Below are 25,328 nucleotides of genomic sequence, written 5' to 3'. Positions count from 1 at the left end.
GGCAGACCCTGCTGGGAGAAAGATACTTCTAGGAAGATGAACGCTGAGAGCCCCCAAATTATCTGCCATCTCTGTAGACAAGACAGGCTACTGCTAGCCTTCCTAGACTCCTAAAATGCTTTGCTGCTGAGCAGTTAATAAGCTAGACCTTCCAAGCACCAGGAGCTTGGCAGGTTGCACTCCCAAGGCCCATCATCCATGAGTGGTTCTTTCCCTACTGTTTTTCAGTTGAAATGGGTGAAACAATTCAGGCTCCTTGAATTAGCTCCAGCATGGGACTGCCTCTGCAGCTTAGCCACAGAGACGATTTCTGTCTTAAGTTTAAGATATGTGAGTGTAATATTGACAGCCTTGGCAAAGGGACAGCATTACTTAGGAACGGAGAGGTAGTGGTATAAACTTACTTATCTAATGGCTCCCAGAAAAAGCCTTTCTGAAGGCACCAGATGCAGCAGTGGATTTTGTAGCTCTCCACCTGCTGAGTGAACCAATGCCATGTGCTCTGTGTCCCCACGTTCCACTGAAGAGTGAGGAAAACATACACAGCTTGTTCACTGGCCAGAAGATGCCATTAAATCTTCAGCTGGCGAAGGGTTTGAGCATGAGGTTTCCACGTGTCCTGTGGTCCAGCAAGAATCACTTTGGCCTCACGTGGGAAGAAGGCTTTTTACTGAAGATGGTCAGTGTGCTGATGTCAGGCAGCTGCATGTCTAACATTGTTCTCTCACTACTAGGTCTGGCTTCCAATGTGGTTCCCATGTTCCTTGGAGAAGTGTCCCCGAAAAATCTGAGAGGTGCTATTGGGATAGTACCCCAGGTCTTCGTCACTGCTGGGATCCTCGTAGCTCAGATCCTTGGTCTCAACGACATCCTTGGGAATGCCGAAGGTAAAGCCCTGGCTCAGGACTTTTCAGCAGGCTCCACTGGGGAAAGATTTCTCACAGTTGTCATCTTGTCTCACTTGCTGCAGGCTGGCCTTTGCTGCTGGGGCTCACTGTCATCCCATCACTAATTCAGGTTCTTACATTGCCCTTTCTCCCTGAGAGTCCAAGATACCTGCTGATACAAAAGGGCAATGGAGAGCGAGCACGACGAGGTACAGCATCATCCTTTTAATGAAAGGGGAGGTGGAATGGGGTGGATCTATCTGTGAGATGTGACTGACAGCAGTCAACAGAGAAGCAGAAGAGTGTGAAATTTTTCACTGACCTGTTGCTGGTGGATGGAATTCCTGCAACATTGCTCCTGTCTCTGCATATCTGAATCCCTGACTTCCCACTGTGGAAGCGCTGCAGCCCATGGCTTGCATATTGTTCTGTCTTGATTTGAAGCAGAGCTCACTTGCAGACCTGCTCCCTGGGGTCCATAACATACCTTCCTTTCCCAACTAGCTCTGCAGAAGCTGAGAGGCTGCAATGACGTGAGTGATGAGATAGAAGAAATGCAACAAGAGTACTGGTCAGAAAAGGAAGAAGGGCATTTGTCTGCGCTCAGCCTGTGCACCTTCAGAGGCTTGCGATGGCAGCTCCTCTCTATCATTGTCATGATGATGGGCCAGCAGCTCTCTGGGGTTAATGTGGTGAGTGGGAAAGGCCCGTGGGGGGAGTAATAAAGGGATGGGACTTGGGAGTGGATGCTGTGGGGCAGTGCTGCACAGGAGCTAGCACCTAGGACACAGGAGTACCCCGTCATCAGGGACACTGGTTCTGTGTCACATTGTGGTGGGTGGACCCTGGCCAGTACCAAATCCAAGACACACATGTACTAGATACAGGGTCAAGCTGTCCTTTTAAGGATAGTTTGGATGTTTTTGGAGTAAGGTGCTTGTGCCTGGATCCAAACACCAACGTCTCCAGCTCTTTCAGGCTTCTGTGCACCAGTTCCAGGATGTAAAAGCAGCCAAAATGAGATTCCTGTGTTCTGTCTTTGGTCACATATAAACACAGCTGTGGTTTTGCTGCAGGTCTTCTACTACACAGACAGAATCTTCCAGTCGGCAGGTGTGGAAAGCAGCAATGTTCATTATGTCACCGTGTCGATAGGTGCCGTCAATGTCATCGTGACTTTGCTCGCTGTAAGTTTCTGTTGGGGCTCTTCAAGTTCTGGCCTGTCCAGCCTCCCCCGTCTGTCACTCTTTAAATTAGGGTGTGTTATTTACACAGTGTGAGCTGCTTTGCACAACAGATGCCCTGCGCTGTCCCTTGGCTGAAGGCAGCTATGTTAACCAAAATGATCAATCACAATTATTTCTCATATGCCTCAGAAGTGGTCAGCCTCTGGTCTCCAGGCTGATATGCCCTTTTGTGCTGTTCACTGTTGCTGTGCAGGGCTTCCATGCAGTTCTCACTGGGTCTGGTAGTGAAAAATGGCCTGGCTGTTCTCTCAGTCTTACTGCCACATCCAGCTTTTTGCAGTTCCTGGGTGATTTCATGCCCACAGTCCATCAGTAGGTGGTGGAAATGTCACTGAATTTCTTAACAGACAAAGACTACCTTAGTAAATCCTGCTGGAATAAGAAGTGCTGTGACCCAAGTGTCTGATTTTTCACCTTCTTCTGTCTCCTTCAGGTTCTCATAGTGGAATCCCTGGGGAGGAAAATCCTTCTCCTTGCTGGCTTTGGATTGTGCTCTGTCTCCTGCGCAGTGTTAACTTTGGCCCTCAGTCTCCAGGTGTGTAGTTGACTGACTCAGGTGATCCTACCTGTGCATTTCTGGACCTTCCAGGGAACAGGCCATTGGTATATTTTGAAGTTGCTTCTGTACCCTGGGGGGGGAGAGGACAGTATGAAAGGTCTCTGTATTTGTGTATTTACCTAAAGCAAACCCAGGAAAAGTTATGATTCTGCTTGGCTGAATACTACTTTAAGTACATCATGTTCATAATATCCATTGCATCCATTTGTTGGAAGCAAGGATCATACCCAGGCTGTGATTTTCGTGGCTAAGTTAGGACATACCTGGCAATGGAGGGTGACAGTGGCTTTAGAATGCCTTCACATCTGAACACAAATAGTGCCTTGAATGTGTTGGTGATGTTCAGAGAGGAACCACCTCTAACCTGTGATTAAATTCTTCACAGGCCACTGTCTCCTGGATGTCTCACCTCAGCATAGTGTGTGTCATCGTTTACATCACTGGACATGCTATCGGAGCCAGTAAGTATGCACAGCCTAGTCCAGTCTCCACAGCTTGGGTAAAGCCAAGTGTTATGTTCAGTTTCAAATCAAAAGTTTTGTGGAGCTAATCCAGAGATTGAATTACTTTTCTGTGTGGCCATGCACCTTGTTGATTGTCAGCTAGGCTTGTTTATGCTCCAGTGATTTGCTGGCTGTGTCCATGAGGCAGGGGAGCATTTGGATTTCGAGAGGAAAAGCAAAGGCACAATTGTGCTTGTTCTGGAGATTCCCCCAGTAAGATCAGGAGCAAAACTGTGCTGAGATAGCTCTACCAACTGGGCAGAGATGTTGCGTGCTTGCATGTGTAGGCAACAGATCAAACTTGAAGGAACCTCACATTATACATGTGGCCCTGCAGATCTCACGGCAGGAAGGAGATGTGCAGACAGATGTGGATATTGGAAAGGCTTTGTCCTGAATCACTTCTCAGCATGGTAGCGTTGTCTGTTCAGCTTTGGAAAGCCCAGCCAGACCCTTGCTGGATGCAGCAATGTGGTTCTGAAATGCCTGTTGAGGTTTCACTGGCAGATGGAATTACATACAACCTTTCCTTTTCCATTGATGCCATCAGGTAGATCCAAGTGCCAGGGGCAGGGAGGTGGCTGGAGGGAGAACACCGTCTCAGCCGGACCCATGGTCTGACCCCGTTAATGGGAACATGGTTTGTTTCTGCTTAACAGTGCCACAGGGCAGGGCATGGGCCTGAGGGCTTGTTCCAGGAGCCATTTTTCCACCACCTGCATGTGTTGGGCTGTTTCTTTGCTTTACTTTCTTTAAGAAGCAATGACTAGCATAGCTGCTGCTCATAGGGTTCTCTCGGGAGAGACAGTTTGTGTTTATCGACCTTATTTCACAATTTGTGCTGCAGATGGGTTCATGGTTAGGGTGCAACCATAAGAAAGAAAAGGCTGATTGCTGTCATTTAGTTGCCCTGGTTTTGTTGTTTTATTCAATCCCTTATGTGATTTATTGGGTGTTTCTAAACACTAGTAGTTTAGAAACCATTGCCTGCCACTGAAATGAACAGTGTAATCTAGGAATTCAGAGTGGAAGAATTGTCTTTGGGATTTAGAAATATGCCCCTACCTTCCAGGTCCAATTCCATCTGTGGTGATCACCGAGATGTTCCTGCAGTCATCCCGGCCTGCAGCATTCATGGTGGGAGGGTTAGTGCACTGGCTCTGCCACTTCACCGTGGGGCTTGTGTTCCTCTACATGGAGGTAAGGTGCCATCACATGACAGGGCAAGACTTCAGCTTAAAATCAGTATCTTCTCACCTGTGTTCTTAGAGAGCCTTTTTGGTCCTGAGAGCTATAAATGCCCAAGTTGGTTCCCAGTACCTGTATGCAGGATCATGTATCAAAGATAAGAAATTGATGTTAATAAGCATTTTTTAATCACATCTGTCTGTTGCACATGCTTTAAAATAAAGCAGTTATTTTCCTAGGTGAATATAGGATTCTGAGTTCAGGAGCATGGAAAGATTAGAAATTCCCCATCTTCTACCGAGGAGGGGCATGTCTCAGGGAGTCAATTTTAGTGCTTGACCTCTAGGTCACTAGTTCAAACTGATCCCCAGCACTAGTGACCTATAAACTGCTACAGTTGCTGATTTTAGCCCGTGCAAAGGGAGCTGGTGAGTTTAGTTTGATTTATGCAACAGACCCTCACCCTCCTTTCCCAGTAAATCCATGCTGGTGATGTAAGACAGAATCTAGAACCACCCCTAACTTCTAGTCATTCAACTTAAAATATGTGCACATCAGGGGTTCAGCTTGTCCATATCATGTAATGTACACAACTGGAGTATTCCCCTGACCCCTCCTCTGTCATCTTTCATTGCTCTAGGCTGGACTGGGGCCCTACAGCTTCCTCATCTTCTCTGCCATCTGCGTCGCCACTTCAGTTTACATCTTCTTCGTTATTCCTGAGACGAAGAACAAAACCTTCACTCAAATCAACAGGATCATGGCCAAGAGGAGCAAGGTGGCAGTTCAGGAAGACAGAGGGTTTGAGGATACCTGCACTGTTCCAGGTTGGACAGCAGCAGAAGAATTCTTCAGTGGTCTGTGACCCAGCCCAGTGTTTGGCCTGGCCCAGACTGTGAGAGACGAGAAACCAGGCCTGTGAGAAACTGTTGGGATTCTAGAGGGCTTTCTGCGAGAGAACGGCCATGTGAGCAATCCTGCGTGAGAACAAGACTGATAAGAGCCTCAGCCGAGCAAGAATGCGATAAGGATGTGACCCTGAATGAGGGGGGATAAAATTGACAAGAAAAACAACCCCCAGCAGGGGTTGGGATGGAAGAGGAAGTTCCACAAGGCAGGCAGCCTGGCAAGGCCGATGTGGCACTTTTTATCCCATCGTAAGAAGGTTTAAAGCACGGGCTAAGTTACCTGTCCAATCTTGAGGACTTGTACTGCATGTTACTCACATGTGCGGGAGAACATTATAAAAGGGCTTTCTTAGTTGTAATAAACGGGCATTGCTTGATCCCATTGGTCGTGTGCGTGCTCAGCTCTCCCGCAAGTGGAGTCCCTGGGTGGGGGCCTCAAGATTGGCACAAAGTCTTCACTAAGGAGGACTCGTCGGAGTGCAATCTGAGAGGGAGAAAGCCGGTCGACATATCCAGACACTGCCCCGGTGTCTGAAGGTGAGAATCAGCGCGCTGTAACTTAAAAGGGAGAGATAGAGAGTTTGAAGATAACAGATCTGCGAGAGGCTGCGGCTGGGGAGGAATGGGGCTACCCTTGCCAAGGACGAACAGGCAGTGGTGAAACTCCTCCAGTATGTCCTCTCTATGAGAGGTATAAAATATGATAAGTCTACTCTGGAAGGTTTATTAAAATGGAGCCGAGAAAAGGGACTTATACCGAGCGTAGGTCTTGCGTTTGATATATCTACTTGGGAGTCTATAGGGAAACATCTTTGGGATTCGATCAGTGATGGAGGAAAGTCAGCAAAAGAAGTGAGCAGTTATAGCACACTCTGGAAACAAATACGTGAGACTTTGCAAGAGCTGAGCAGCGAGCGTGCTGCGTATGCTTCTGCTTTTGCAGCGATCGGAGCAGCATCTCGTTGTGATAATTCGCCTCAGATGCCTGCGCCCCTAGCAGCTCCCGTTGCGTTAGCTCAGTAGAAAAAATTGTTTACTTTGCCGGTCGCGCCGCCGGGTCCACGGTGGGCAGTAGGGGCAAAACTGAAAGCTGCGCGGCCGGGAGCTGAGAACACCAGAAGTGTATCTGATGCCGTCAGGAAAGAGAGTGAGGCGGCATCAAAAGAGTCCGACAGTGGGCGGAGCGCAGACAAGAACGCAAGCGGCGGTGACGTATCTCCTCCGCCTTTGCCTTCTTCTCAAGGCAACACCACGGGGGAGCAAACCCCTCCCTCACAAGTGGGCATTTCAAACACAGAAATTTTACTTCAGCAGCTTGTAGACAAGCTCGAAAAATTAACTGTAGCATAGGAAGAGAAGATGGGCCACAAATCATATACTTTTTCATCGGGTGCACAACAGCAACCATCTGCTCCTGACCCTCCCCTTGACTATTCAGTTCCAGTACCTGCTACCAATCCATTCATGTCATCGTCACAGGCAGTGGCTGTGCCTTCGTCATCTCACCTTGCAACCTCACACCTTTTCTCTTCACAGATGCGGAGTGCCTCCGTGGCCGCACACCGATGGAAGGGGGTTATTAGAGATGCTATTGTGGAGGGGTCTTTTATTCCGGAAAGTGTACAAGCGTTTCCTGTTTCTATTAATAGTGCTTCTGGTACTAATGAGTGGGATCCTTTAGATTGGAAATTGTTTGAAAAGGCTAGAGCTTCAGTAATGCAAAATGGTCTTCACCATCAACTAACAAAGCGAATCATTAATTATAATTTTTTGTCAGCATTGTTAATTCCAAAAGATATTGATCAAATAGCAGCAGTTGTATTAACTCCATCGCAAAAGATGCTATTTGACAGTGCATGGCTTAAATTGGCTAATAATGAGCAAGTTCGGCCGCGACCGCAAGGCGATCCACTTCATCTTGTTCAGGCACAAATGTTGTTAGGTACAGGACCCTTTGCAGTAGTAGATGTGCAAGTAAATCTTTCTGATGCAGTGTTACGACTATCACAGTCAATAGCTACTCAAGCCCTTCTGTCTGTACCTGATGTAGAAGGGAAAAGGCAAGATAAATTTGTGTCAGTAAAACAGGGTCTTAATGAGCCTTTTTCCAAATTTGTAGACCGCCTTTTTGACTCCCTGGAACAGCAACCTGATTTGACTGTGGAAATGAAAGAGAACATGTTTAAAATAATGGCCTTTGAGAATGCCAACCCAACTACCAAGCGATTGTTAGCTACCCTCCCCCAAGGAGCATCTGTAGCTGCCATGATTGAATTAACCAACAGAGGAATACAACAGGCTAATGTTGCAGCTTATGCGGCTGCTGTGCGTGAGGTGGTTGCACCATTTTTCCAGGTTAAAAGAGGTGAAATAAGGGGAAAGAAGTGTTATAACTGTGGCAAGGGAGGTCATCTTCAAGTGCACTGCAAAAGTCTAAAGGCTCAAAGATGGTGTAGTAATTGTAATAAGAATACTCACCACACCCAGGAGTGCAGAAAAGGTTTGGGAAACATGAGAAGCAGCGCGGATCCCTCTCGCGTGCAGACACAAATAAGGGGTGTATGGCAAGCTCAAAATCAAGGACAGGAGGTGGTTACCTGTCCACTCACACCTCCGCCACAACAGGGAGTGCCGGAGTGGACGTGGAAACCGCAGTAGACGTTACAATACAAGATCAGAAGGTCCACTTAGTAGATAGTAATGTGAAAGGACCGTTAGGGTTTGGACTAAGTGCTTTTATAACAGGGAGATCATCTGCGACTCGCCAAGGCATTCAAGTATTATTGGGTGTAATTGATGTGGATTATATTGGTGTTATAAACATAATGGTTCAAACCCTAACCCCACCTGTGTTTATTCCCAAAGGCAGCAGAATTGCCCAGCTTGTGCCGTTTAAAGCGTGTGTTCCAAGTGTAGGGGAAGGTAATCGAGGGACTGGTGGATTTGGATCATCCGGAAAACCGCAAGTATATCTGTCTCTTGATGTACACCAAGGAAAGCCAGAATGTGAAATAGTGATTCAATATCCTGATGGGGATTGCAAAAAATTAAAAATGTTAGTAGATACAGGGGCTGACATTACCGTTATATCAGCCCAACAATGGCCTGCCTCATGGCCCACCACTGAGGCGGCCACAGGAGTGTTTGGCATTGGGGGATCCCAAGCCACCAGAATTAACAAAGATCCTATTGTAATTAAATTTCCTGATGGGGCTCAGGTTACCATAAAGCCTTATGTGATGCAAGTTCCTATCACATTACTTGGACGGGATGTCCTAAGCCAAGTTAGAACAACATTGGTTACACAGCCTTTTCAGTGATGGCCATTGATGAGCAGCCTATCCTCCAGCTTAAATAGAAAACAGAAACACCTGTGTGGATAGATCAGTGGCCATTGAAACAAGAGAGGCTGCAAATTATTCATCAGTTAGTTGAAGAACAGTTGCAAGCAGGACATATTATCCCATCACAGAGTGCTTGGAATACTCCAATTTTTGTCGTTCCTAAAAGGAACAACAAATGGCGATTGTTACACGATTTGCGTGCAGTCAATGCAGTAATGGAATCTATGGGATCTTTGCAGCCAGGATTACCATCTCCTTCCATGATACCAGAATCTTGGTCGGTATTGATCGTTGATTTAAAGGATTGTTTTTTCACCATTCCACTTCATGAGGACGATGGGCAAAAGTTTGCATTCTCTGTTCCATCTATAAATAAGGCTGAGCCAGCAAAACGGTACCATTGGGTAGTATTACCTCAAGGTATGAAAAATTCTCCAACTATGTGTCAGATCTCTGTTGCCTGGGCACTAGAGCCAGTCAGAAAAAGGTTTCCTCAATTGATTATTTACCATTACATGGATGATATATTAGTAGCTAGAGAACATATGCAATCAGAAATTATATTGGGTTATTTGCAAAAGGAACTGTCCAATAGAGGTTTGAAAACTGCTCCTGAAAAGGTACAGTCTACCTCCCCTTGGAAGTATTTAGGGTGGACAATCACCGATGCCACTATTCATCCACAGAAATTAAAAATTAATACAGAGGTCCACACATTGAATGACGTCCAAAAACTAATTGGAGATATCCAGTGGGTTAGAAAGTTGTGTGGTATTACCAATGATGATATAAAGCCACTAATGTCACTGTTGAACATTACCATTAAAGCTAATACCAAAAGAACCCTGACACAGGAACATAAAATTGCCCTGCAAAAAATTATAGACAAAATAGAATCATGTCATGCACAACGAATACGACTGGAACTCCCAGTGCAATTGATGATTATCAATAGTGGAGGAAATAGACAGTATCCGTTGGCCATCATTATGCAATGGGACTCAGAACAGAAACAACCTCTACGAATTTTAGACTGCACATACCCCTAAGAAAACCATAACTACAAGAGCAGAGTTACTATCACAATTAATCATGAAAGGCCGACATCGAATTATTGAAATCACAGGTACTGATCCTCAAACTATTATTGTTCCATTAGTACGGGATTATCTAGACTGGTTGCTCAGACATTCTTAGGCATTACAAATTGCTCTTGAAGATTATACTGGTCAGCTATCTAATGTTTACCCATCATATCGATTACTACCATTGTTAATGAACCAAGTAATTGAAAATTTTCCAATGCAATCAGAAGTGCCAGTTCAAGGCTTAACAGTTTTTACAGATGCAGGGAAAAAATCGAGGCAAGCTGCATGCACCTGGTTAGAAGGAAATGAATGGAAACATCACCTCATTCAAGGCCAAAGAGAAGATTCCTTACAGACCTTAGAACTCCAAGCAGTTCTATGGGCATTTCTGTCCTGGCCACCTTTGGGATTAAATGTAGTGTCTGATTCACTCTATGTAGTAGGAGTAGTAAAAAGGATTGAGCGGGGACAAATAAAAGAAGTAAAAAATGAACGCTTAGGGAAACTGTTGCAAAAATTAGTTCATACTCTGGGTCAGAGAAGTGTTGTCTACTTTATTACTCACATCAGAAGCCATCAATCCAAGGAGGGACTAGGATATGGGAATGAATTAGCTGATCAATTAGTTGCTCCAGCTTGGTCTGGACCTTCTCCAAATTTGTTTGCGCAAGCTAGAGAATCTCACTATTTTCTGCATCAGTCAGCAAAAATGTTGCGTAAACAATTTAAAATTCCTTTGGCAGATGCAAAAGGCATTGTTGCCTCTTGCCTGTCCTGTCAAAAAATAGGGTTTGGCCTGGGAATGGGAGTTAACCCACGGGGCCTATCTCCTCTACGATTATGGCAAATGGATGTTACTCACATAGCAGAATTTGGTAGGCAACGATACGTACACGTTGTTATTGACACCTTCTCCATGGCCATCTGGGCTACGGCCCAAACTGGAGAGACAGCTAAACATGTTGAAAAACATTTATATAGTTCTTTTGCAGTACTTGGGGTGCCAAAAAAGATCAAAACAGACAATGGTCCAGCATGTATTTCTGGGCGCTTCCAACGTTTCTGTATCTTGTGGGGAATCGAACACTGTACAGGAATTCCACACTCTCCCACTGGACAGGCAATCATTGAACGAGCTCATCAAACTCTGAAGCAAATGCTTCAAAAACAAAAAGAGGGAACCACGGATATGATGCCAGCTGAACGATTAAGTAAGATTTTGTATGTTTTGAATTTCTTGAGGCTTACAGGAGAACGTCGAGAACCACCAATGATGATTCACAGTTTAGCAATAAAAGGTGATGCTGAGCAATCCACGGGTATAGAGCGACCGTTAGTTATGTTCAAAAATTTAAATACGGGGCAATGGGAAGGGCCTGTTAAAGTGCAATTAACCGGCAGAGGTTATATGTGTTTGCTTACAGATCATGGCTTACGGTGGGTTCCATCTTGCTGGGTGCGGCCCTGGAGAGAAGGTCAAGCTCACAATCCTAACACTTACGATGGTTCTGACAGTGCTTAATGCTCATCCAGTGGGAGTAGTTTCTCCTCGACCAAATATATGGGTAACGATAGCTAAGGAGATGGGCCAAGAATCCTTTTGCCTTTCGATGGCTACTCCTTCAAACCCATTCCAAACATGTCTATTAGGAATTCCATATTTTAACCCACAAGAGTTTGCTGGGCTGGTGTCAAACAATAGTTGGGCTAAGATGACCTTTTCACAGGTCAATGCCACGGCCCAAGCTATTCATCCTGGCATCAACACCACAGCCTTTTGGCAAGGTCAGCTCATTATGAGTCTTAACAAAACCATGAGTGAACCACAAGAGTTAGATTTGTTAGGTTCTATGCCACCCAGCTTTGGTGCAGTAGTGTTTAAAGGGAGTGGGAAGATAGCTGCCTCTTTAGTTGATTCTAATGTACCCCTGACTGTCAGCCAAACAGTCTCACCGAGCAACCCTTCATATACTGGGAACCAACCTGGCGATTACTGTCCCCAAAAATGTCGGTATTCCAATGTTTGAGGCAACAACACAGCGGGATTACGTTTACCCAACCACACTTTCTTGATCTGTGGGGACAGAGCATGGCCTGGAATTCCTTCCAAACCAATAGGGGGCCCATGTTATTTGGGAAAGTTAACTATGTTTAAGCCAACCATGATTGATCTTTCAACAGAACGTTGTTTAACTACACAAAACGCCTTCGCTCCAAACGACAATTGTTCCAGCTAGGACCTAGATGTAATGATCAAGTGCAATTCTGGAATAACCCTACAAATGTTATTGCTTCCCTAGTGTCTCCAGTTGGGACCAAAAAGGCATTACAACTAGTCAGTCGCCTTGCATGTTGGACTGCTAAACAAATGAACTTGACATCAAATGCAATAGGTAATTTGGCTATGGATGTCAAGAGTCTTAGACATGCTGTACTTCAAGATAGGGCTGCCATTGATTTTCTGCTTTTAGTGAAGAGTTTGAAGGAATGTGCTGTATGAATTTATCTGACCATTCGGTATCTATCTATAAGAATCTGAGAAAACTGAAAGATAACATGAAGAAGTTAACTGTTGTAACATCACCCTGATCAGAATGGTTTGTTTCATTAGGAATCACAGGATGGTTGAAGGAGTTGTTACAAGGGGGAATTGTTGTAATTCTTGTAGTTATCATGCTTGCTGTTATTTTGCTGTGCTTAATTTCCTGTGTTAGACATTCTGTACAAAAGGGCCTGCAAGAAATCTGGATTGCTCAAAAACAAAAAGAGGGAAACTGTGGGGATTCTAGAGGGCTTTCTGTGAGAGAATGGCCATGTGAGCAATCCTGCGTGAGAACAAGACCGATGAGAGCCTCAGCCGAGCAAGAATGCGATAAGGATGTGACCCTGAATGAGGGGGGAGAAATTCGACAAGACAAACAACCCCCGGCAGGGGTTGGGACGGAAGAGTAAGTTCCACAGGGCAGGCAGCCTGGCAAGGCCGATGTGGCACTTTTTATCCCATCGTAAGAAGGTTTAAAGCGCGGGCTAAGTTACCTGTCCAGTCTTGAGGACTTGTACTGCATGTTACTCACGTGTGCGGGAGAACATTATAAAAGGGCTTTCTGAGTTGTAATAAATGGGCATTGCTTGATCCCATTGGTCGTGTGCGTGCTCAGCTCTCCCGCAAGAAACTAAGACAAACAGCCTGGAAAAGCAAAAGTTGAGGCTGATGGAAGAAATGCCTCAAACACTCACAAGACCAAACTCTGAGTCACAGGGCGCATTCTGTGGAGGCCGAAGCTGATAACGCTGCCCGATGTAGCTGGGGGAGAGAGCCCTGTGGAGACAGGACGGCTCTGCCCTGGGGCACCTGGGCAAATTTCAAGGGCCATGTGTCCGGTGAATGAACTTTGCTTCATTATCCACGAAATGCATATTAAAGTTAACCCCCCTCAACATGCTAACGAGGGCTGTCATGATCATGCTAATTACATCATCCCATGAAACACCTTACCCCTCCCCGTACATGGGATACGTAGGTCTGTGGGTCGACCTAGGGGACGGACCCAAGGAAAGTGGGTATAAATCAAAGGGGGGAAGAAAGGACGCGCTCTCTCTCTGACCCCCTCTCCCTGCCCACCCCCCCCCCCCCTCCCCCCCCAGGCTGTCTGGAGAGAGCAGTGACGCGAAGAAGACGAATGCCAGCAAAAAAGACGGCCGTCTCCTGGAACCCTCGCTGGCGGGATCAGCGCAGGAACCCAGACCAGTGATCTGTATTCCCCCATTCCCTCTATCTCCCTCTTTTCCTTTTTCTATTAAGAAATGCAAGGCATATTGTATTGCTCGCCACAACTTGCTCTGTACTTAGCCAATTATCATGTGTTCAATTAGTACATTGTAGGTAGTTAATAAATGCTTGAACTTGGAGACTTGTTGTCCGCTCCAATTGGGGATTTGCGAATCTGAGTCACTTGTGAAACGAACTATTGAGTGTCAAAAGTGAACTACCTTCATCATAAACCTGAAAACCACAGGTCAGAAAGACCCTGCCCAGGTTAAGACCCTTCCCCTGAGCATGTGTAGGAGTAGAAGCATTAGGTGAGCCCTATTATAATTTTTCGGTCATGACTAACCAATCAGTACGGAATAGGCGTCTTTGGAAAAGTTCTAACCTCTGATTTTTGTGTATAAAAGGAGCATGAAAACCTGCTGGTGGGGTGCTTGGACACAGGCCTGAATAAATACAGTATTGGTTTATTGCACGCCAGGCACGAATCCGCTTTTCAGATAACACCTTCAGCATTAACGCAAGCTCCTTCCGGGCTTCCAGGAGTTTCCCCGTGGCCACCGAGAGGGGCTGAGTTGAGATGAGCAGGCGGGAGTGTCAGCGCAGCAGCCTGAGGTGCCCAGCGGGGCTGCGCTGCCCATGCAGGGCGGGGCAGGTCCCCACAGCCCTCTGTGACACGGCGTGATGTCACAGTGGGACACCCCCATCGCAGCAACAGCTCCCTCTCCCCACCGTGCCCCCGGCCACACTCCCCGTCCGGGCCTTGGCAACGCCAGGGCTGCTCTGGCCAGCGCCCTGCTCCGCAGGAGCTGCCCTGCTGCCAGGAAGAGACGAGGGGAGGCCGTGGGAGAGCCTTGGAGCCGCTGCCTGGGGAAGTGGCGACAAGGAAGAGGAGGAGAAGGAGGGGGAGACGGGCAGAGAAGTTTTGTAGCAGGACGAGCACCTCTTCCCCAGCTGCTGCAGTGCAGGGGGGCAAAGATGATTAAGTACCTGCTCTTTAGCCCCTTGGACCACAAGGATCTGCCAACCCTCAGGGAGCTCACCACCAGCGGTAAGGCCCGGGGCACCCTTGCAGGAGCACTGTCGGAGCCAAGATGAAGTGGAGATGAGCTGTGGGAACCCTGAGGCTGGGGTTGGGGGTGTAGCGGGGGTCTTCTGGAGGGCACTGGCGGCTGCAAGGAGAGCCCTGTCTGTTGGTGCCTTGGGCCTCGAGGGTGCCTTTGGTAGCCCCGGCCTCCAGCCACCGCTGTCCGTGTCGAAGGGCGGGATCCCTTTCCCCTCAGCACAGCTGGTGGCTGCCTTTCCTCCACAGGCCCGGCCTGGGCACAGGGTGGGCTTCTTGGAGGCTGGGGCAGTCAAGAAGGCAGCTGGGCAGCCCCGGCAGTGCAATGTTTGCTCCAGGCGAGGGGGAGCATGAGCGCACGCCACTGTCCTCTCGTGGGAGGGGCTGCTGGGGGGTTGGCCGTCGCTGACTCAGCATGGCACGCCTTGCCTTTGCTTTCCAGAGATCTGCCAAGTCTGGGCTGGCGCGTCTCGGTACATCCGGAGGGAGTTCTTGCAGAAGAAGGTGAGCCTTGCCTCCTGCCCGTGGCCCGTCCTGCCCCCCGGGCCTCCAGCGCAGGGCACAAAGCACCATCCCCAGGGCCACGCAAGTCACCTGGCAGCCTTCCCACCTCTGTGCAGCCCTGCCAACCTCCCTCCTCTTGCGTTTTCAGGCAGTGTAGATCAGAGTTGGAACATTTGCTCTTGTCCCAGCGCATGCCACGGTGGGAGAGGACAAGGTTCTGCCTGTTGAGAGACCCGTGTTCCAGCCATGCAGGCTTCTGAAGAAGTTTTACAAGCTCAAGTGTGCAAAGGCCAAAATCCCTGGTAAGAAGACAGGTGCTGCCCCTGCACAGCCCCTGCATCTGGCCTGGTGCCAACACCTCTGGGACAAGGCCGAGAAAAGGCTCTTCCAGGCTGGAGAGCGCTGAGCGTGGGCACACGTACGGTGACCCCGTACCCTGCCCCTCCCTGGGGAGCCAGCCTCATCTCCCAGATCACCCTACACTCCGGCTGGTCACTCAAAGCTTCTCTTTGCCTTCTGCTGCCCATAGTGTCCGTTTTGGGGATGCAGCCAAAGCTGAAAGGGGAGTGCTCTCTGGCAGAGCATTGGCCAAGGGGTGGGCACTGATGGCACCTAGTCTCCGAGTGGGCTGAACTGCGGTGGGAGTGATTTGGCTGCTTTGTCCTTGTTTCCTAGACGAGACACCCCTCGTTCAGCTGGACTTTGAGCAGATTGCTGCTGACACCCACTTCCGCAAAGAAATCATGGAGTGTTGCATACATGAGACCCTGCTTTTCTTCGCTGAGGCCCTCCAAGACAACAAGGAGGTGGAATTCTCCTTCAAGGGCATTGGCATCCTTGCTGTGCGGAGAAAAGTGCTCAGCATGACCTTCTTGGATGACTGCCTGCTGAAGCTGGATGCGACAGGGAACATGCTGGCAGCTCTTCTTGGGGTGAGCTTGTCATTTCTCTGGGGCTGCTGCTCGTGGCTCTGAGGCAATGCTGCCAGAGCTCTCCCCAGCTGCTTCCTCTTGGCTGCCACCACCTGCCTCACCACCTGGCCGAGACACACTCTCGATGAGCTAGGCCAAGTCTCGGTAGCACCTGGGCCGCTTCAAGGGAGGGGCTGACGACATCAAGGGAGAAGGTGGTGCGAGGCTTTCTGAGAGGCAGCCTTTGTGTCTGTGAGCAGCGAGACAGTTTGCCGCCTTTGTGTGCAACGTGTCCTGGGTGTCTGCTGACATGTCCCTGTCCCCTTGTAGGACCCCAAGATGATGCGCATCGTGGCCTTCGCGGGCAAAACCAATTTTAGTTGTCTCAGCCGAGACGGGGTCATCACGCTGCCAAGGTGAGCAGGGTGGCTTCTGCAGCCCCTGGCTGCTCAAGGGAGCAGCCGCTCAGCCCCTGCTGTGGAGGCACCCTCTTGCCAAGGCTCCTCTCCTGACAAACTCGGGCACGACCAGCTCCTTCCCAGGAGAGCTTCCCGGTCTGCCTGCCACTTGCTCGCTCCTCCCCGGCTTGGAGAGTGACGATGCACCGGGCAGGCCGCTCTCGATGTGCCCTGAGAGAGAGAGAGAGAGGGGGAGGCGGGAGGGTCTGCGGGGGGCAGCGAGGGGGGTGTGTGCTGGGGTCGTCAGCTTTCTGGCAGGAAGGTGAGGGAAGCACGGGCAGAGGCTGAAGGAGTCCGCGGGGCCCCACAGGGAGCTGCATCCTCCAAGGACGTGGCAGTGGCTCCCACAGATGCCAACAAGCAGCTTATCAGCGTCAGCCCCCAAGGGAGCGTGGTGCCTGTTGGAGAACGGCTTGCAGAGAGCAAGGCCATTGGTCTCTGCAGGAGCTGACTGCAGCCATCTGAGGTAAACAAAGGAAAAACCCAGGGTACAGTTATGCCAAACAACAGACTGTTATGTTAACAAAGAGAGAAACTGAGGTACACAATGGCCTTGATGGTAAAAACAACCTTGGGAAAGGAGGCAGGCCAGAAGAGGGAAGATGTTGTGACATATCTGAGATGCCACAAGGGGCTGGGACATTATAATGCAGCTTTTTACATGTATCCAATAGATTTGTGAGTAGTATGCATGGTTATTGTAGAGTGCTTATATAAGGGGTGATTTCTTTCAATAAAGTTGAAGCTTGCTCTATCATTCACATTGAATCGGCTGCTTGCTTCCTCCGCCCGCCGCAAGTGGCGCACCGAACAGGGTTACCTGAACCCTGCTTTTCCACCAGACGGAACCCGGGAAGCGGCGGGATGAATTTTTCGGAGCTGGAAGGCGATAAGGTCGCTGCCGACGGCAGTAGATGTGTGCCATCTCCTAAAGTGTCGGGATTCGTAAGTCTGACATCGGGGCAGCTGGTCCGGCTTCAGGAGATTTTGGTATCCGAGGAAGGCTACCCCGGAATTGGCCGCATAGGGATAATACCCAGGAAAGGCCACGGGAATAAAAGGCTGAACAGGGATTGGTTACCCAGGAAAAGCCTTCACTGGTGTCTGGCTACTTGATCGGACTTTGAGGAAGGTCGTCAAGCTGCACCAGGAATTTGAGGAATTTGAGGAATTTTGCCTGGGCAGGAACAAGGAACGAGAGGTAGCCCTTATAATTTTGCTTTTTAGAAAAGCGGGGAGTAAGTCTGATAAAAAACTTAGCCGCGCTGATTGGTCTGGGCAAGGCTAAGGGACACTTTAAAGAGCCAAATTTATTGTTTGAAGAAGCAGAATCGTGTGATAATCTTTTAGACCCTGATGCTGTAAATCCTGAAAAAGAATCTGGACTGTCTGGTCTGTATCCTCCTTTAATTGGGGATGATCCATAGATAAAACTGAGGCGAAAAAAACGTAAAAGTGAGGCGAAAAAACTTTGGCGCAAGGGAATATGGACATTGCAAGAAAAATTCTTACTCCTGTAAGCTATGAGCCGAGTCATCAGCCACGTTGGGAAGAACGGCATTTTTCTGTTATTAAAGATTTAAGCATTAAGAAGAACGGGCTGCAAAAACTCAGACTACACCAGCTGTACTGGAGGCGATGGCTCAGGGATATCGACTGCCCCATAAAAATTGGCTAACACTTTTAAGAAAAAAACGGCATTCACGCCGGCACAGTACTCTACCTGGAAAACCGACCGTGTGGATCTCCGTGCTCAGCGTTCGGAGCTGGCGGCGGCGGCCCGGGGCCTCCCCGACCCCCCCGCGGAGCGGCCGCCTGCGGCTGAGCTCGGCACTGCGCGCTCGGCACCCCCCGCCAAAAGCGGCAGGGGGATGCGGCACAGGCTTTGGTGTTCTTAATGGAATCTTCGTATTTGTAATTGTCACTTTATGTTGTGAGTGATGAGTGTCAGGAGCTCCTTTGTGTGTGTGTGAGTGTGTGTGTGTGTGTGTGAGCGGCCGCTGCAGCCGCGGAGTTCTCCGCCAGGGAAGCGGCCGGCCAGGAACTGCAGGGTCCTAGTGCCCGCCCGCTGGGGCATCGGTGCCGCGGTTTGTTCGGGCTCAGTGTTCTCAGTGTTACAGTGAAACACCTCCTCTAGCAGGGGGCAGTCATTCTGTGTTGATTGTTGTTTTGAATTTAGGTGCATACTCTGCGGGGAGAGTGCACCTCTGTACCACCTGCCTAATGAAAATATTGTCAAAAGGTCATCTGCAACCTTACAGGGGTTGTTTGTTTTACCAGGGGTTGTAGATGCTGATTATGAAGAGAAAAGTCAATATTATGGTCTGTACCCCTGTGTTCTGTAACAAAAAAGTAAAAAATTGTTCAGTTTGTTAAAGAAGCTGCAATTACTCAGGATTTGGATCAGCAGGTACCGCTTAAATATTTTTGGACTAAAACAGTAACACAAGGTTAACTTCTGGTAAAATGTACTCTCGTTAAAGCTAAAAAATCTGTCGAGCTGACAGGCATTTTAGATACTGCTGCAGATGTGACCATAATATCTGTGAGCAGATTGGCTGTTAGCCCTGGTACCTCAAATGCTTTTCAGGGTTGGTGTCATGCTGTAACAATTCAAAGCAAGGATCTCATTCATGTAAGGGGCCCAGAACACTGGGTAGCAAATATTCATCCATTTATATTGGAAACCCCTATTGCATTTTGGGGTCGTAACTGTATGACTCAATGAGGAACTAAAATTGGATCAAATTTGTCTTAATCACCACTGTAGCACAACCCACCCTGAAACCCACCCTGACACTCACCTTGTGAACCGAATCACCTGTGAGTATTGTCCTGCAACAACTTAAAACTGTTATTAAGACTTTAAAAGATTTACAGACACTGTTAGGAACCATAAATTAGATACAGCCGTCGTGGGCCTAACTCATGATGATCTACATAGCTTATTTGATATTTTGTGAAAAGATCCTTCACTGACATCACCCAAAGTACTTACAGAGAAAGCAAAACAAGATCTTCACCGTATAGCTAACAAGCATCGCAAGTACACTGCATTCCCCCACAGGACAAACCATCGTAGAAAGAGCGCACCAGATCTTGAAAGTGCTTTTGCAAAAACAAAAGGGGGGAGAGAGCTTGGCTCCAGGTCAACCATTTGCTCTGCTGTAAAGCGCATGCATTTCTTCCACCAGAATGTCAGAGCAGTACAAAAACAGTTTTCTTTATCAAGGTATCCAGCTAAAAACATCCCTGCAACTTGCCCTGAATACCAGACAGACTCCATCTCTTCAAACCTTTTAAACATCTCCCCTGTGTTACAGGTGTCACCAGTATTGTGTCATTTCTCATCACAGATACCAGATCAACAAGAAGTCCAGGACAAGGCTCAAGTGTTAACAAAAACCTAGAAAGGGGTAACTGGGAAGGACCATTTCCTTTAATAACCTGGGGAAGAGGTTATGCTTGTGTCTCCACAGGTCTCATCTCCAGTGGTCACCGGCAGGGTGTGTGCAACCACAGCTGAGGGTGAGAGGCAGCCAGCACTCAGGATCCAGCTGTGGGTGCTGTGAGTGCCCCTGTGCCGACAGTTTGCGATCTCTTCGACTGATCGTTTAAGCAGAATGTCTGAGTAATGTTTGCTACTGCAACAGGACAAACTACACTACAGTTGCCAATTCTTTTAAGAGAAAATGCTAACAGTAATTGCAACTCCTTAATGAAATATCTAGGCTTACTAGTCACTTGTGCAAAATGTAGTTTAGATAAAATGTAGTTATTAATAAGGATAAGATGCTGTAAGAATGTATGTATTCCACTTTTTTGTTTAGTAATATTAAGAATTAAGAGCTCAAGTGTTTAACCTTATTTAGAAACTCCCTTGGTTTCCCCCTGGAGTGCTGGCCAGGCTCTGGGTGGAACCCAACAGGAGGATGAAATCAGATGTTTCCACTCAAAGGAAGTTGCCAGTTATTTTGGCCTGTTACTTTAAAGGCCGGACCTGCTTGCAGCGACTTTGGATGTCTCACCTACGGATGGACGCATCACGTAGGGTTTCCAGTTTGTGAGGAAGGGCACTCTGAATTCTCGCTGCATCCAGGGTTCCCCAGCAACTGCGGATCTGAATGTTAGTACCGTATTTTCCTTACTGTTTATTTTTGTACTATTTAGTCATATCCCTTAAATATGGATAGTGAAATTAGTCTACTCTTTTTAATTAGAACTATTCTAAGTATGCTGTGTTTTGAAGTTTGTCTAACCCTTAATTGATACAGCTCTCAAACAAGTCTTGCAGGTGCCGCAGCAAAACAAAGAAAGGGGAGGGCTGGAAGGCATCGGCCTCACACAGCTCCTGACAAACAGCTCAGCTCTGATGAAGAACAGGCCTCGTAAGAGAGATAAGAAACTGCAGAGTTGTGCCAAGGTGGCAGGGAAAGATCAATCAGGACAGCAGGCATTTTGCCTGGGCTTAGCAACTGCTGCCGACCCATCCCAGCCCTGTTTGGTATGGCATTTGTACTGGTCATTATGGTTGGTATAATCAGACAATCTGGCTGAGATGGCAAGATGTGACTCCTTCAGCAGTACCGGTGAATAGCACTAGGTTTTGTAGTGATGTTTATACAATGAATTTACATCTTGAAGAAGGAAGAGGGTTTAATAATGATTCGGCTAAAAAGTTACTAATACTAGATGGTTAAATGATTTGGTTTTCTATTGAATAACAGTTTTGATTGTCGTTGTAATCTTTTAATGATGTTAGGCTCTGTGTGGAAGTGTTTTATGAGAACGATGGACTGAACAATAAAAGGGGTCTGGATCACTCAAAAACAAAAAGGGGGATCTGTGGAATGCCCGGGAAACAGCGGACATGTTATGAGTGATCCAGACTGAGTGGCATCACTGTAATCAGGCTGTAGCTGTTGGGAAGAACACCGGCAAGGCCGAGAGGATGAGAAACTGCGTGAGTAGCAAAGAAATAAGGATGCCGGACTGTGGGAAATAAGATGTTTGCCTAACAGAAGAACTATGTGTGAACACCATAACGGGACCAACCATAGAGGGTGTGAAGGCTTGTGGACAGTAGTATAGAACCAATCATAGTTTGTTTGCTTTCATGTGATTGCTCTTCGATAGTATGTGGGATGCTTTGTACTCGATAAGGTACCTTCGACAGTTTAAGGCGCGCTGTGTTACAGAGTCGAGCTGCCATAGACTTTATTTTACCTGCCCAGGGGCATGGATGTAAAGATTTTGATGGGATGTGTTGTTTTAATCTATCCGACCACAGTCAATTAATTCAAAACCAATTACACTGGATGAAGCAACGTTTACAAAAAACAGAAGTGGTTGTCAATCCTTGAGACAAACGGTTACAATCTGTGTTTGGTCTGTCCCTATGGCTACAAGGTCTGTTACAAGAAGGATTGCGGTGATTAGGAATAGTACTATTGATTGTGGTAATTATTAAAATAGCATATAGTTGTATAATGACAAATATTAGTAAATTTATCCTTGTGCAGCCTGCACAAAAAGAAAAAGGGGGAATTGTTGGAGAACGGCTTGCAGAGAGCAAGGCCATGGGTCTGTGCAGGAGCTGATTGCAGCCATCTGAGGTAAACAAAGGAAAAACCCAGGGTACAGTTATGCCAAACAACAGACTGTTATGTTAACAAAGAGAGAAACTGAGGTACACAATGGCCTTGATGGTAAAAACAACCTTGGGAAAGGAGGCAGGCCAGAAGAGGGAAGATGTTGTGACATGTCTGAGATGCCACAAGGGGCTGGGACATTATAATGTGGCCTTTTACATGTATCCAATAGATTTGTGAGTAGTATGCATGGTTATTGTAGAGTGCTTATATAAGGGGTGATTTCTTTCAATAAAGTTGAAGCTTGCTCTATCATTCACATTGAATCGGCTGCTTGCTTCCTCCGCCCGCCGCAGGTGCCCTTTGTCCAGCTGGTTCCTTCTTGTTTCCAGGCTTGAGGTTGAGGTCCCCCACCAAGCATCGGTCCCTGTGAATTCTCTGAAGCCCAGGAGAGAGTCGGCGCCTTGGGGCGGGGGTTCCCGCAGAGGTAATGTCCCGGCCGCGTGCGGGCAGCGGGCTGTGGGCTCCTCTCATCCTCGCGAGGGCAGAGAGCCAAGGTCCCTGTGTGGGGTGGGGGAGAGGAGAAGGAGCTCTGCGAGCCTGCGCCCATCCTAGCACACGTGGGGCGACCCATTCGGGAAGAGGCTCTGGGGTGACAGAGGAAGGGAGCCGAGGGGTCTGTGTCCCCTTTTGCCCTGGGGGCTGCTTCCAGCAGCTCTGCCTGGAGCTGCCAGCGAGGCTGGACCAGGCCCATGGTGCTCTCGCAAGCCACGTGTTTGGGTCTGAGGAGGAAAACTTTTCTTTTGGCTCTTGCCCAGCAGGGCCCTGGGGTTCCCCAGCACCTCCCAGTTCCTCCCAGTGGGGGGTCCCGGTGTCGTCATAGGTGCGAGAGAGCTGGGGAAAAGACATGCCCTGGGAGGCGGGGGGCTCCGTCGGAGTTCAGCGCTGGGGCAGATCCAGTGTGGGCAAGGGACAAGGACAGCTCTGGGCCCGTGGTTCCCGGGGGGGCAAGGACTCTTGGTGGCCCTTGCGCAGCATGACCAAGCAGCTCTGGTGCTCACGCTGGCCCACACGATCCCAAAGACGCTCTTGTGCTCTTCTCTTGCCTCCTGCTTGCAGCGAGCGTGCTGGATCCGGTGTTCCTGGCTCGGCGGAGGGTTTCTCTGGCCAGGCAGCAGGCGAAGGCAGGCGAGCAGGCTAAAGCCAAGGAATCTGGCCCAGCCAGGTGAGCCTCCTGGAGGGATGGGGTGACTGGGGATGTGGGGGCACACCGTGCTTTTGCTGCAGCGGCAGTGAGATGTTTCCCTTGGCCGGGGTGCCTGTGCTGCTGCCAAAAGGCCCCGGAGATGCTGTCCTGCCGGACACGTGCTGCTCCTGCCCAGCTGCCTGGTGGGGCTGGGGCCAGGGGCAGGCTGCGAGCCTGTCCCACAGCAAGCACCTCAGGCTGGGCTCCCACAAGCTCAGCTTTCCGTGCCTCTGTAGGTTCCTGCCAGGAATCCAGAAGACCCAGGAGGAGCAGAAGCAGCCCAGACCTCCAGCTTTTCCACGATTGCGGCTCCCTGCCTGTGACGCGCAGCCCTCAGGAATGGTATGGCCTCGGGATCTGCCAGCCCTGTGGCACATTTCGAGGCTCCGGGCTGGGGCAGAAGAGGCAGCAAGAGCTGCCAACTGTCCCAGCCCTCCTGCCCGGCCTGAGCCCCAAGGGACTAATGCTGCATTTGTGGTGTGTGTGTGGCCTCCAGGGAATGAGCTCCCTCCACGCAGAGAGGGCAGAAAAACAGCTCCGGCTGCTGCTGGCATCCAAGCGCCAAGAGTTGGAAGAGGAAGTGTGGCACAAATACCATGCCAAGAGAGCGGGGCAGAACGTGGAGCAAGGCCAGGTATGGCACGCACCTCACAGCCGCTGGGAAAAGGGCATTTCCCCTCCCTGTGCCCTGCGGGGGGAGCAGGGAAGGTCTCCCGGCACGGGCACGGCAGCAGTGCTGTGCCCAAGGGGCCAGGCAGGGCTCTTCTGTCTGCCCACCACCCTGCAGGAGCAGCTGTCCCTAAGGCCCCAGGCCGAAGCGTGCAGTTGGCCGTGGCACGGGCAGTCTGTTTCGTGCCCGTACCTCTCTGCGAAGGGGCAGCACCATGCCGTGAGGACTAGGCCGAGCCTGTGCAAGTCACACCCTGGCTGACGCCTCGGGAGCAGCCCCAGCTGTTGGCAGCAGGGCTTTAGGAGAGTCCTTGTGCCTTTGCAGAGCCTCTGCCGCTACCTGTCTGAGGAGCCCTTGTATTGGGTCTGGCTGAACTGGGATTGGTTTTCCCCTACAGCAGCCCTCACGGTGCTGTGGTTTATGCTGGGAGCTGCAGGGTGTTGGCAGCACCCTGGTGTTGTGGCTGCTGCTGAGCAGTGCTTACACAGCACCAAGGCTCTTTCTGATATTTCCCCCAGTGGGACGGGGTGGGCAAGATCCTGGGAGGGGACACAGCCAGGACAGCTGACCCAAACCGACCAAAGGGATATTCCAGACCATATGACGTCTGCTCAGTATAAAGCTGGGAGAAAGGAGGAAGGGGGTGGGGTCACCCTTGGTCCTCCGAGGCAACCACTCCGCGTATGGGAGCCCTGCTCCTGAGAAGGCACCACATCGCCTCTCCATGGCAAGTAGAGAATAAATCTGTTTGCTTTTGCTTCCGCGCGCGGACTTTTGCTTTGCTTTGCTTATATTAAAACTGCTTTTGTTTCACCCACAAGGGTTAGTTTATCTTCTTTCCCCTCTTTACCCTGTTGAGAAAACAAAGGGAAGGGTAGGGTGGGAAGTGATAGAGCGACTTGGTGGATACCTGGCATTTAGCCAGAGTCAAACCATCACAGTCTATTCTGGCGCCCAACGTGGGGCAAAACAACGGCAGTTTTATATTAAATGTGCTGTAGCTATAGTAGTTATTAAGCAACAAGCTCTTGTGCTGGTCACGGGCTTGTTTATTGCGCTGCTTATCTTTATTTTGTTAAGCTCGGGAACGTGCTGCAAGGAATCGGGAACATCATGAGTGGTTTTATTTTGCAGGCTCCCGAGGTACTTAGTCATCCCTATGTTAGCTCATTGATACTCTTTATTAATGCTGTTCGCCTGTTGTGGGTTGTGTGGAGCTCGGTATGCTCTTGGTGTAAGAGAACGCAAATTTTGAGAGAATCGGTGCCAAAATGTGCTCTGAGGTGGCCTGTTCCTGGGTGGCAGGGAGAGTGGAAGGAGTTGGGCAGATTCCTAGGACGGTTATCACCTCCTGTAGCCTGGGATCTCACCCCTGAACAGGCAAGCAACCCC

General features: G+C 49.0%; 1 protein-coding gene across 1 annotated transcript in view; it reads left to right on the top strand.

Moving 5' to 3' along the window:
• The window catches only part of LOC141969411 (uncharacterized), a 40,445-nt gene that overhangs the window by 4,843 nt on the left and 10,274 nt on the right, over positions 1-25,328 (top strand). Inside the window, exons 5-20 of the mRNA XM_074925141.1 lie at positions 735-887; positions 971-1,096; positions 1,392-1,579; positions 1,964-2,074; positions 2,568-2,669; positions 3,079-3,154; positions 4,269-4,396; positions 5,025-5,211; positions 7,412-7,657; positions 15,249-15,362; positions 15,736-15,992; positions 16,302-16,387; positions 22,413-22,507; positions 23,140-23,245; positions 23,503-23,608; positions 23,763-23,900. Of these exons, the coding sequence (XP_074781242.1) occupies positions 735-887; positions 971-1,096; positions 1,392-1,579; positions 1,964-2,074; positions 2,568-2,669; positions 3,079-3,154; positions 4,269-4,396; positions 5,025-5,211; positions 7,412-7,657; positions 15,249-15,362; positions 15,736-15,992; positions 16,302-16,387; positions 22,413-22,507; positions 23,140-23,245; positions 23,503-23,608; positions 23,763-23,900 (2,219 nt within the window). The remainder of the gene's footprint in view (positions 1-734; positions 888-970; positions 1,097-1,391; positions 1,580-1,963; positions 2,075-2,567; positions 2,670-3,078; positions 3,155-4,268; positions 4,397-5,024; positions 5,212-7,411; positions 7,658-15,248; positions 15,363-15,735; positions 15,993-16,301; positions 16,388-22,412; positions 22,508-23,139; positions 23,246-23,502; positions 23,609-23,762; positions 23,901-25,328) is intronic.

This window comes from Athene noctua, chromosome 22, assembly GCF_965140245.1.
Source record: "Athene noctua chromosome 22, bAthNoc1.hap1.1, whole genome shotgun sequence".
NCBI lineage: Eukaryota > Metazoa > Chordata > Aves > Strigiformes > Strigidae > Athene > Athene noctua.
The sequence above is the reverse complement of the archived record's forward strand: the minus strand, read 5'-3'. Positions and strand labels throughout refer to the sequence as shown.